Source organism: Vombatus ursinus, unplaced genomic scaffold, assembly GCF_900497805.2.
Source record: "Vombatus ursinus unplaced genomic scaffold, bare-nosed wombat genome assembly UNPS02014772.1, whole genome shotgun sequence".
Classification (NCBI taxonomy): domain Eukaryota; kingdom Metazoa; phylum Chordata; class Mammalia; order Diprotodontia; family Vombatidae; genus Vombatus; species Vombatus ursinus.
Window position 1 is genome coordinate 21,504,666 of NW_020954550.1, and position 13,686 is coordinate 21,518,351.

A 13,686-nucleotide genomic window follows, 5' to 3' on the forward strand; every position below is an offset into this window, starting at 1 on the left:
ACAGATAAACTCAGCCAACTCTTAATTTCTCTTCAACATATAACCTAAATGTCACACAACACGAACTATTCACAATCGTAAGATCTAATTTACCTCTCCAAAAGCTAGAGCTATCACCTTCTTCAAATTTGTTACTTGAAAGACCTAGGGAAAAATACAAAAGCATACAAATTACTACAACAGTTATTTGATCTGTTGTTCTGTGAGTAAGTAGCCAAAACATAGTACTTCTGGGGATAATCAGTACTATCATTTCTCTTTGCAACTACATGAGCTAGGTAAAAAGATCCAAGTGGCAGTGATATAATTATAAGTTTTATGTCATTCACACATGAAAACTTCCAAATGTTTCTCAAAGTTTCATTTTTAGGCAAATAAACAAGTCCTTTCTCCCTAAACAAAGAAACTCTTATGTAGGAAGAATAGAGATAATTATAACAAAACATAACATTAATGTAATCTGAACTTATTCAACATGTACTTACAGAGCACCACATACACACACATACATTCTATTAGGACACAATATGGTCAGGTCTGCTGTAACACTTGTATTGAAAATGTGGATCTGTTCCAATGAAATTGATATATTAGAGAATGCATAACACTCGTTAGCTGTGTGAACCTGGGCAAGTCACTTGACTCCAACTGCCTTGTCAAAAAAAAAAGAAAGAAAGAAAGAAAAGAGAATGATCTGAGCTTAACATGAATTTTGTTTCTGCTTATTCTCAATTTTGTCTTCAAGAAACATTAAGCAAACTCAGAAAACTGCACTACTTCACAATAACTCACAAACTACAACCTTGCTAATACCCATTTCCACAAGCAAACTTTCAGTCTTTTTCAATATAAAGTGTCATATTTATTGTATATCTTCTAGGAAACTAGGAGCTGTGGACTGAAGAGGTCTAATCTACTTCCTTACCCCACTTTCCACCATGGCTGAGACCCAGGTCAGAGTTTCAGTCCACTGGGGCCTGCCCTTACCCACAGCAACTTGACTTTGCCAATCCGCATTTGGGGCCTTATGGAAACCCCAGAGGCTGAGCAGTAGCCCAAGATTGCTGACACTGCCACTATTTATTATAGTATTTGTATTTTCTTAATAATTTAAAACGTATAAAACTGTGCTGTTTTTATTGGACTCCTACCTTTTTTATGTGTCACTGATAAAGTTTTTGAGTGTTGCACTCAGAAACTCCATTTTTCCATTCTGTGGGTTTTATTGGACTTCGTATGATACAATCATTTTTAGGAACATATTTTATTATATGAGAACTCACTGTACATAAAAAGAAACTATTACACTGCAACCTTCTACCGCTATCATCCATGCATTAATAAAATTTAGGGGTAACACCTTTTGCCTAGCAAATAATTACTCATGACTAGGTCATTACCTCTGTTTCCAAAACCCTTTCCTGGTCCAAATCCACCCATCATGGATAGCTCTTCTCTCTTAGAAGACTGATCACTGGCATCTGCAGAAGTTCAGACAGAATTAAATCCGTAATACATTTTTTTAAAAAATCTCTTAAAATGATCAGCCAAAAGGCAGGCACTCTACTAATTCTGCGAAGTAAAAAAAAAAGGCTCAGGAACAAACCTGAATTTAAAATAATACTAAACCTATTACTATGGTATAAAATAATTCCACAGATGAGCTCTATAAATACCAGTGTTACTGTACAAAGAGTTGGAAGAAATCTCAAAAGTCATCTAATCCAACTTTTCCCCCAATATATCAACAACGCTTCTACAAATAACCCCCTAACAAATTAAAGATAACCAATGACAGAGGACTCATTACACTTCAAAGGAGTCCATCCCACTTACTCTGTACAACTATAACTGTTAGGAATTTTCCTCAAACTGAGCCAAAATCTGCCTCCATATCAATTCTACTTATTTGTCCCAGTTTTGCATTCCAGGCCCAAAGTAAATTAAGTCTAATTCCTCTTCCATGAGAAACTCTTCAAACATTTGAAAGTTATTTATTCAGGTTAAACATATTAAGTTCCTTCAACCAACCTTCATAATGCATAGCTTTGTGTCCCCTCATCACCTTGATCACCTCTCTTTGAACATGATTCCAAATCAAAAATATCAAAAAGAATTAAGGAAAAACAGAGTATATTGCTTAACACTAGAAACAGAAGACAAGCTAAAGATGGATAGTACTTTATTTTCTAAGTACCAACTATATATAAGCAGTAGTTAAAAGGACAAAAGAAATCAACCAAGGCCTCCTAAAAACTGAAGGATATCATCAAACTGTTGAGAGTTTAAAATGGAACATACATATATATGTTTACACACATATATACATATACACATACTTATATATACATGCATATATATCTCCTAGTTCAAGCATCTTATTTTAGAAATAAGGAAAACTGAGGCCTAGTGAGGTAGATCTGCCTGATATCATACAGCAAGTGACCAAACCAGGACTTAAACTTTGGCCCCAGCACCTTTTCCATAAATTTCTTTATGCTTTGTGAAGTCAAACAAAAGGTACGACAATCAGACAACCATTCATCTTTCTCAAAGAAACTAATTAAGCAAAAGAAGTTGCAGAGGCTATCAAGTATGGGTTGGCCCTCCAATATTCCAATTTTGTTACTTCTAACTTTGTAATCCTATAATTCAAAGTTACAGGAGTGAATGGCATTGACCAGAAGTTCAATTGTGCTAATTCAACCTAGGACATCTGAAAAAAAACTTTCTTTTAAAGTTCTATCAATTTGAATCTTCACTAATCAATATTCCCACAGCTACATTAGGAAGCTATGGTTAATTTAGCTCATTCTGAGTTGGGCAAATTTTCAGTTGTACATTTTCTTTTTCTATATAAACATTTTACAACTTTACAAAATTCATGCTAGCAATTTCCCTCAGCTGTATTACCACAATATTATTTATTACTCCTACTCTTTGGAGAAGGTAGGAAGGATGGAATTTAACTTCAGTTAAGTTTATAGACTTAGGAATCAATGTGTTTGATTGTTGTGCTTTATTAAAAAACTTACACCTGTGATAATTTTGATTACAAAAAGAACAGTACAACTTAAGAGTGAATTATTATTTCCTCTATTGGTCTGAGGACTAGTTCTAAAAAAAAACCAAAAACACAACTACATACTTGGTTGATTATGCCTCTAAAAAAATCTCCAATTCTTTGAAATGTCATACAAAAAGGTACACAATCTTCCTTAGGTTTCCAAAAATGTAAGAATTCTTAGAGAGGCCTTTATATAGGTAGAAAGCATTTCAAACACACACGAATTATATCACATATCAAATGCTCCACAGTAAATGACACAAAAATAATAGGGATACCAAGTGTTCCTATTGCCTTTTATTTCATTATAACAGTATTTACTTTATATTCTGTTTTAAAATAATTTAAAATAAAATTATATTTGAAGTTTTTGATGTTTCTTTGTGTCAAAAATTATTCCTTAATACTTATGACTATAAAATAGCATAATATTTTATTCAGTCTGTCTTCTGTCAAAACAATCACTATTACAAAAAGAATAAAAATTTTTAACTTATGAAAAATACCCTTTCAAGGTACAAAACAGAAATCCCTTTTACATAGTCTAGGGTAAATACAATATTCTTTCTTTAAATAACACAAAGCTGATACCATTAGTTGTGGTATTTAAGACAATTTCGTAAGTTCAAGAAATATAACAAGCTAATGGCTTGATAATACCACTCATGGCATACACAGTGAAAAGAAAAAGCTTGGGCAAATACATATTATGAAGTGGAAACATTACTATCATTTCACGTTTATATAGCAATTTATAGCTTATGAAATATTTTCACTTTCATTAATTTATTTTATCCTCACAACAACCCTATGAGGTAGGAAGGTAGGCACTTAGACCTTCTCTAGTATGGCTTCCACTAAATATTTAGTAACTCTATTAATAGTTTCTTTTAACTAAAAGAAAAAACGACAGTAATTATACAAAAAAACAATGTCATATAGAGTTTATCATCAACAAAAAACACAAACCACCCTCGCCCCCCCCCAAAAAAACAGAAAAGTAACATACTCACTATCACTTCCTCTACTACCTACCTATTCAACAGCCATGCAAATTCTTAATACATACCTCTACCTCCCAAACTACGTCCAGAAGCAAATCTACTTCTCATGAACTGATCTCTCCGGGTAGGCGCATCACTGATTTCTAAAGCAATTCACATTTGAAGTGAATTTAGAAAAAAAAATCAAGATATTTCATTAGATGTGAATGTAATATGTATATTTATTTCAACAACTAAAAAAATTTAAGTACCAGTTAATATTTAAAAGATACTGCTTAATAATAAAAAGTTAATGAGTATCCAAAATTGAATTGGCAATGTTATATAACATATATGTGTATGTGTGTGTGTGCATATATATACATATATGTGTATGTGTACATATATACATATATATATACACACACGTATAAAAACACAGAAATGCTCTCAGATAGGATTTCAAAAATTAGATGAGAAAATTAGGGAGTTTTTTTTAAATCCTTTTATAAAGTCATATATATCGTCTAGTACAGCAAAGTGGAATTCTGAAAGCTAAAATTTCTGGAAAATGTTTATTTCAGGTACTATGCTCCCTCTCCACAGTGTCCAACTCCTTTCACTAGAATCCACATGTGTATTTCTTTCCTTATGGTACTAGATATATTTAGGTATTCTGTGGCTTTAATTATTGTGTGGGAAAGCAATCAATAAAAAAATTAGTGCCAACTATAAAAAAGGCATTGTGCCAGGCACAAAGACAAAAGTAAAATGGCAAACTCCCTCGATGAGCTTACATTTTATTCCAGGTATGGGGAAATGCCAATACAAAAGCACAGGGTCAAGAGATGAGAATGTTATGTATAAACTATAGTAAGAAGGCAGTTTGACTAGACCACAGAGTACATGAAAGGAAGTAATGAATAAAGCTCAATAGGAAGGCTGGGGTCAGGTTATGAAGGACTTTAAATGACAGAGGAATTCATATTTGATCCTAGAGGTTAAGAGGGGACCCTCACTCCTCTTCTACACCTACTTACTCAAGAAATCTCTGGTTATGCTATCCATCCCTACTCTGACCTCACTTTCCACTACTTATGATTGACTGTATCATTAACCAGTTCATTGTCTTCATTGTCTTTACCCTCATTGCCTTCTTCACTTGAGTTCCTTGTCCATTTGTCTTAAATACCATTCATGCCTTAACAAACTGACACTGAGTTACTTCATCATCTGTCTTCTCTCCTTCTAGCATGCTGCTAAATACATCCAAAGGAAATCATACCACTGGGTCCACCACAAATTTATGTTATTTTCATCTAGGCCCTTACTACTATAAAGCAGTCCTTTTATTCTTGTTTGACTGACCCATTGCCCGCTTATTCCAAACCTTCCCTTCCTTCCCTAAGCCTCTCATTCCATCACCCTGCTCTTATTTTCTGAGGACCTCCTTTCTTACCTTACTGATAAATCAGAGGATATCCATCATGAGCTCCCTTTTCTCCCCTCAAGACCTCTCGACATAATCCCCCATTTTCCTCTTCCTTTGCTAGACTCTGAGAAAGAAGTCACTCTTCTTGCCAAAAACAACTCCTCTACTTCTACACTTGATCCCTTCCTTTCTCTTCTCCTTTAAGAGTTTACCTCTGAAAATCCCTCTTTATCTTCTCTACTACCTACACATTTGCTTGTCACCTACACATTTGCTTGTCTCCTCCACCATTATCTTTCAATTGACCATCACCTTCTCAAGCTATTGTCCTGATCTTCAGCACTTCCACAATCTAATTCCTAGAAAAAATTATCTATACCTGTTGTATAGACTATATATAGACACTTCCTAAACTTCCAATCACTTCTCTAAACCTTATAATCTAGCTTCTAGCACAACCACTTAACTGAAACTCCTTTCTTCAAAGCTACCAATGATCTCTATATTGCTGAATGTACTAGTCTTTTCTCAGTCTTCTCCAATTTAACACTTTACTATCCCTTCCCTCCTGAACACTATCTTCTCTGCCATGTTTAAGTATATTGTTCTTTCCTGGTTTTCCTGATTGTTCCACTTCAATATCAATTGCTAGATCATTATCAATGGTTTATCCCTCACCACTCTTCTTCTCTCTATATATACTTTCAATGATCTTATCGGCTCCCAGAGTTTAACTTTTCTATGCAGATAAATTTGAAATATGTATATCCAGCTCTGATCTCTTTCCAGAGTTCCAGGTATCACCAATTGCCTGCTGGCATCTACACCTGGATGTTCCATCAGCACCTCATCCATCACATGCAAAACAGTATTTATCTTCTTCCCTAAATCTTCCCTAAATTGCTCCTGTATATGTCTTACTTTTGTTAAGGATACCATCAGTCTTTACCTGAGTTCAAATCCAGCCTCAGACACCTAACACTCACTAGCTGTGTGACTCTGGGCAAGTCACTTAACCCCAATTGCCTAAGCAAAAAAAAAAAAAAAAAGATACAATCGTTTTTTCCACACAGGTTCAATCATCCTTGACTCTTCCACTCTCATCAAGTCTTATGGATTATACCTCCACAGTAGCTTTCAAATCCCTTCTCTCCACTCTCCACACTTGTGCAGAATCTCATCAACTCAGACTATTAATAACAAGAGTCTTTAAATTGAAAGCCCAGCTTCCAGTCTTTTCTCTAATATATCTTCCACATAGCTGCCCAAATAATTTTTCCTAAAGCACAAGTCTTATCACGTAATTTACTAGCTCAAAAATCTTCAGTAGCTTCCTACTGCCTCTACGGCAAACTGTAACTCTCAGCTTGGTTCTAAAATTTAGTCTTCACAATGTGGCTCTTATCTATCTTTCCATACTTTTCTTACCCTACTCCTTTCACACACTCTGCATTGCAGCAATACTGGACTACTTGCTGTTCCCCAGAATTCAGAATTCTATCACAAACTGTCCTGCATGCTTAAAATGTCATTCCTTCACATTTCAGCTTCTTAGTAACTTTAGCCTACTTGAAGGCTCAACTCAGATGCTATGTCTTAAAGGAGGGCTTTCCTCATACTCCCCAGTTAGGTACCTATTCACCCTACAAGATAAGCTCCAGAATGACAGGGTATTTTTTTTTTGGATTATCTTTAAATCCTCCACAGCTGGCAAAATGCCTTGAACACAGCAGACACTAAACAGTTGTTAAATTTAAACATATCAGAGCTATGTAACTTCAATGTACTTCTACCTATAAAAAATAGTATTAGCTTAGATCATAGACTTCTAGAGGTCAAGGCCCAGGTTCATTCAATTCTCTACAAAGCACTAGAAGCAGGCAAGTAAGTACTTACTACTACTTTGTAAATTTATATTTAAAATAAAATGAAAGTAGTTTTATTTTAGTGCACGTATTACATTCATTAAAAAGTAGACAGTAAATGTTTATATATTTGTTCCTTATAGTACTCGATCTCCCATCTCTATGCCTTTGCAAAGGTCATCCTCCATGTTCCATTAGTCCAATAAATGATGACTTATGACAAACTGATAATACTTGCCTAATCAAACAGAAATGTATAGTGCTGCCTAACCTCAGGAGGGATCTTTAAAGATATTTTTTGTAACTCAGTTCCTTGAGCTCTTATATTGAATTTGATATAATATCCAATTTAGTGTTGAATCCCAAATTCAATCTCTAAATATAAGCTAGAGATGTTTTCTCTTGCTTGGGAAGATTTAACTACCTTATTAAAACATCCAGATTATAATTATCAAAATGAATGTCCATGAATATGGGTTCTACTAAAGCTAAAACTCCGCTCAGTTTTAGATGACAGATTTAACCTGCCCCATATCAATAAAAGCATATAACATGTGGTTGTATATTTTCAGAACAAAACACCTACCTCAAAATAAAATGAAAGTAAAAAAGTGTGAAACATCAGCATTACAAGTGACTAAATCTTTAAAAGATTCAACACATTTGAATTGTTAAGATAAATGTTCCCCATTGCTTAAATCAAAAACAAACACACTCCCTTATGGCACAAACTTGAGTACACTAGTCAAAGGCACCAAAGCATTTCCCCATGCGCTTTCTTCCCTCATATTTTGTTAGCTTTCTTTTTTCTTCTCCCGACCTTAAGACTTTCTTTTTAAATCTGTATCTTAGGTCTTTCAAAGAGTTCATTGACATGGTTTAATCCTTTTGTGCTTAAGGTCAATTAAAAAAAAAAATTCTTGCTGGTTTCTTGCCCTTATAGTAGCACCAGGCCAAGAGTAGTTAGCAAAAATAAGAGAACTTCAAATGTTACCTATCAATACAAAGATTCAAATATAAGCCTGTGATAAGATGCAACAAGGACTGACCTTTAAATTAGCAGAACTCTAGGTTCAAATAATGCTAGATAAGTCACTTAACTCAAGTCTCTACTTCCTCATATATAAAACATGACTAATACTTTTACTACAACTTCCTCATATATAAAACATGAGTAATATTTTTATTGTTGTGAAAACATTTTATACAAATGAAAGTTACACAGATGAACAAAAGACACAGCAACATATTAAAAGACTTCAGTTTCTTACAACCATATCACCCTTTTATATGCTATAGAAAATTAAAATTTAGAATGGAGTTAGGAGATAGGCACAAAATAACGACCAACATTTATGTAGGACTTTTTAAAAATTTTCTAAGTGATTTCTTCACAACCCTCTGAAGACAGGGAGAAGCCATGCAAGTAGTTTCCCAACTATTTCTAACGAGGAAACAAAGTTTAACAAATTAATTTACTTGCCCACGAGTAGATGGATTTCAGATTGTGGATAACGTACTCAGTTTAAACAGAGCTTTGTTTCAAAATGTATTTTAGATGTCCAAAAGAAAAAAAGTATTTTTCCTTTAAAAAAATACAAATAAGCTTACTCAAGGAGTTGGGAATCTGTGAGTAGTTACAGATAGCTCTTAAGTTGCCTGTTCAATTAGCATTTAGACCAGTTTCAAAGGAGAGCTGAAGGGAAAAAAATTCTTATGACTAAAAAGGAACCAATAGTAATTTGACTGAACATCAGTGAACAGTACTTCGGCATAGTTGTTTAGCTCTGATTTTGTGACAAGCTAAGAGGGGAAAAAGGATAATAATTAGAATGTGGTTTTTCCCTTGAGCTATTAAATGGGAGAATAACAAGCACGAATACCAAGGTTTAGAGGCACGGGGCATGGTTCAGCTGAAAGCAGACTAGACTTCTTCAGAAGACAGCAGGAAAGTCCCAAAGATCTGCCATTTCTTAGCTGTATGATTCTTGGGTAAATTATTTGCAAGTTGGGGCAGCTAGGTGGCGCAGGCATAGAGCACCAGCCCTGAAGTCAGGAGGACCTGAGTTCTCAAATCCAGCCTCAGACACATTAACACTCACTTAGCTATGTGACTTTGGGCAAGTCACTTATCCCCAACTGCCTCACCCCCCAAAAAATTATTATTATTATTATTATTATTTACAAGCTGATGTTATTAACATCTTAGTCCCATTTTCCTCATCTGTAAAACAAAGATAATACTTAGACTACCTACCTTACAGAAGTGTTGTAATGGAATAATTTTCAAACTTTTTTTGCTTGTGATACAATTTTCTTTGCCATGTGACACTGCACAAACACTGAACATTTTACTACAAAAAAGGGTTGGGCCTTCAGATCTATTACTCAGGTTTAGAGTTTCCTCCATCTCTTTCCCCTTCCCCACACTCTTCTTCCTTTACTTCACCTGGACACAGGAGAAAGCAGCTTTTCACCTTTGAAGCAAGAAATGCTATTTTGGCATTCCAAACCACCAATAAGGAATGAACAGGAAACAAACTGTAGCTGGAGGTGGGAAAAGCACTATAGACATTAGTTATTATTATAACTAAGAAGGCATGTGACTAAAATTTGGTTCAGCATGAATTTTTTTTTCATCAACCTTGGACTCAGGCCCAGAGTTGGATTAGACTAAGCAGTTACTGTTAACAGTCCAGATTTAATAAAGAAGGCAACAAAACATGCCTAGGTATTCATAGTTATAGTAAATATTACTCTATTATCATTCTTTAAATATTTAAACATTAGTAATTACTGATTAAGTTAGTAAGTATTAAGTGCTTAGTATTTTAGTGAAGAACTTTTTTTTTTTGCTAAAACGAGAAAACTCCTGATTTCAGAAAACTGATGTCTAGAGAGGCAGTGATCACACTTCTAATTTAACAATAGAGCTGGATCTATTTTTATAATGCAAAAAGACAATTAGCAAGAATCACTTATTCACAAGTTTATTAAGCATCTGCTATGGGGATACAAAAAATTTTTAAATTATAATAATCCTTATGTTTGACATTACATTTTGCTAGAATTAGAAGGGGAAAAAAGAACACAAAGAAATATGCAAATTAAGGAATCATGAGGAAAATATCTATCAAGAAAATGCTTTTAAAATTTTGAGTTGAATGAGAATATCATCAAGAGGGGAGGGGAACATTAAAGAGATCATAAATGTAGAGCTAGAAGAAACAATAGAAGTCATCTAGTTAAATTTCCTCATAGATGAGGAAAACAGATCCAGCAAGGTTAAGTAGTGGCAGAGCCAGCTTTTGAATCCAAATCTTCTCCTTTGAGATCCACTCAATTTATAATGTGTTATTCATGAATTTCTTCTATAAGTAGTCTCCTAGGCTCCACTTAAAGATTTCTAGCCCTGGTAAATTCATCTCTCAAGGCAGTCCATTCTACTTTTGAACAGTTATATTAACAAGTGTCTCCTGACAAAGAGCTGAAAACTCTCTGCAACTCCCACCTGTTGTTCCTATTTCTGTCCTATGCAGCCAAGCAATTTTTAATCCATTATTCACATGAAAACTCTTTATACATTTTAAAGAACACTATCTTCAATTTCCGCTAATGTTCTTGTCCAAGGTAAGCATCCCCAAACCCTTCAATGAATCTTTACATGGCACAGTTTCAAGGTCCTTCACCATCCTAGACACAACCCATTTTATCATTGTCCTTCCTAAAATGTGGCTAAGCAGAACTGAAATATTCCACTGAAAGATTTAAAATCTAGTTGAAAAGACACATCAAAAGAATCATAACCACAAAAATAATAAGATAGGTGTACGTGGCTAGTTAACTCAATCACATTATTCTGCAAATATATCTTCTTTACAAAAGGAAACAGAATTTTCTAGTTTGGGTTATTTTTGGTCAATAGCTGTGATTTCATTAGTGTAGCAAGCTCACAGTGAGCAAACTTTCAACACCAGGACAGATTAGCAGTTTATCCGTAATTTATGGTCTTAAAAGAATTACCTGAGGCTCTGAGAGGTTAAGTGATTTGACAAGGGTCACAAAGGGAGGATTTGGGTTAACTTGTTAAGAACTCTGTCTCCTGATGAGAATCCCTTGAGATTAAAGTGCTTTAAATGCCTGACAAGTCCAACAATAATTCCAACGATGACTTAGGTGGTTCTCTTGCTCAGAGGTTACCATCTTTCAGGACTTTCAGCACTCCAAGTTCCAAATTCTGTGCCCTATTCTCAATAGAAGCCCTTTCACTTTGACTCAGAAGCCAAACATGCTCCAAAATCAGGACAAATTCAGATTGAGTCCAAAAAAATTTCAGACTATTCTACCTAACACTGATGTCCTAAATGGGATTCACATTTCTGCCTTAACACATACCTGATGAATCTGAAGCCCTATTAAAAGCATCTCCATTTGCTCCTGAAGAAAAGGTATCCTAAAAAGGAAACAGATTAAACTTAATTATTCACTTTAAATTACAATCAGGACCTGCAACTACCAAAAAACAGTACATCCAACGGGCAACCTTAATTCTTAAATGAAGTCCCTTACTGAATTTCAGACAAAGTATTACACCAGCTGGCCACAGTAGTAGTAATAGTTTAAAAAAAATTTTTACTGCAAAACTCTCTCAGGTCTGAAATTGAACAAAAGGTAAAAGATTTGTTTTTGCTCCTAAATCAGTAGAAAAATACTATTTCAAAAATATGAGGATGCCCTAAAAATGGGGGAAGAAATGTGAACAGATTCTATGGCTCAAACATAGCATGGTATAGCGAGAAGAATGCTAGATTATCTATCACAACACCTAAGTTCTTGTTCAAAGTCACACAGCCTAATAAGCAGCCATGGCTCCCTCTATAGAATATATATTTATAGCAGCCTTCATCATAGTTAAGCATACCTATTTTACCAAGAGGAAAACTGCCTTGCCACAAGCAGAAAAGTAAAATTTTCTTCTAAACAAAACAATTCTCTTATACAAAACAGAAACCAAACATCACATAGCTGAATTATAATTTGAAAATTAATGACAATCTCTTTAAGGGGACCCAAGACTAATATTTAATGAAGACTGTACATAGTCTCTTTTTTATTGGCTACCCTTTCTCAATTTTTGTTTCAGATGAAAACTTTGCACAACAAAAGTCAATGACTTTGTTAAACTCGACAGAGGGAATTGATTTCCACAAAAGAAATAGCCATTTTCAGTTGTTGCTATTCCAAGTGATAATAAGTGAGTCTAAATCTGACTTCCTGCTTCAAAACCTGTACAATGTACTAAACTACTTGTTAAAAAATAAAAATATTTGTGGGAATACACTGACTTTATCACTTTAGGATACCTTGCTGTTATTTTCCCATTCCCTATAAGGTTGTCTACTTATCAGTCTAAAACATGTCTAAAGGCCAACTACAACTACAGCATTTAAAACTCCCCAGTGGACTATTTTAACAGACATAAAGAACTTTAAGCACAGCACCTTGTCAAATACAGGGACAAAAGATGGTATGTGAGGTTTGAGGATTTCTGTGTCCCAATCTTCATCACCCATGTTGGTCACGAGTTCTACTTAAACAAAAACACAACTATGTACATTTGACCACAGAATCATAAGCCTATTAATAACAACACCCCCATTTCACATGCTGACTTTAAAAATTACTCAATTAGTTCATTTTTAACACCTTCAAGTGCTTTATAGATGAACTACTTCTATCAGTATTTTGCATCAATAATAGTGCAATAATACATACAAAGGGAGCTCAGTTCATCTAATGATCAAATTCACCCCCACCCCCACCCAATCCCAATCCCCCTTGGACTACAGGCTCACCCTAAGGGAAATAACTGCAACCCACTTAAGAATCACGAACAAAACTAAAGGGGAGGAGGGGAGTGAAGAAGGAGGAAAGGTGGGGAGAGGGGAGGAAGGGGAAAGGAGGGATGGAGGGAAAGGGGGAGGGTAAACTCCGAGTTTCCTTCCTAAGGAGAGCTTGGGCTCCTTGCTACAAAGGTAAAGGGGGGAGGGAGAGAGAAGACAGGTGTGGGGACCCGCCCCGCCCGCCCCCGTGCCCTCGGTCCCCGATAGCGGGCGGTGGCGCCGCCCTGGCCTCACCCAGGTCCCCCAGGCCGCGAGGCCTGGGCCCGCTGATCCCCCGCGGGCACCTACTCGAGGCCGGGCAATGCGGGGCCCCCACCCGGGCCTTCCCTCTTTCCCTTCCCTCCACGGCTGCCATCCGACCATGAAGCGGGGTGAGAGGCAGCGGCGAGGCGCGGTGTCCGCCTCGGCCGGATGGTCTGGGGGTCCCCGGTCCCAT

At 35.6% G+C, this 13,686-nt stretch overlaps 1 protein-coding gene across 4 annotated transcripts in view; it reads right to left on the reverse strand.

Moving 5' to 3' along the window:
• Positions 1-13,686, reverse strand: part of DDX4 (DEAD-box helicase 4) — a 60,802-nt gene extending 47,116 nt beyond the window's left edge. Inside the window, exons 1-6 of one of the 4 annotated variants that reach the window (XM_027863571.1) lie at positions 13,539-13,686; positions 12,849-12,934; positions 11,743-11,800; positions 4,137-4,214; positions 1,401-1,481; positions 94-144 (exon numbers count right to left, since the gene is read on the reverse strand). In XM_027863571.1, the coding sequence (XP_027719372.1) occupies positions 94-144; positions 1,401-1,481; positions 4,137-4,214; positions 11,743-11,800; positions 12,849-12,934; positions 13,539-13,686 (502 nt within the window). Of the gene's footprint in view, positions 1-93; positions 145-1,400; positions 1,482-4,132; positions 4,215-11,738; positions 11,801-12,848; positions 12,935-13,538 lie in introns of those variants that run through there. The other 3 variants (XM_027863572.1, XM_027863574.1, XM_027863573.1) reach the window with 3 other exon arrangements.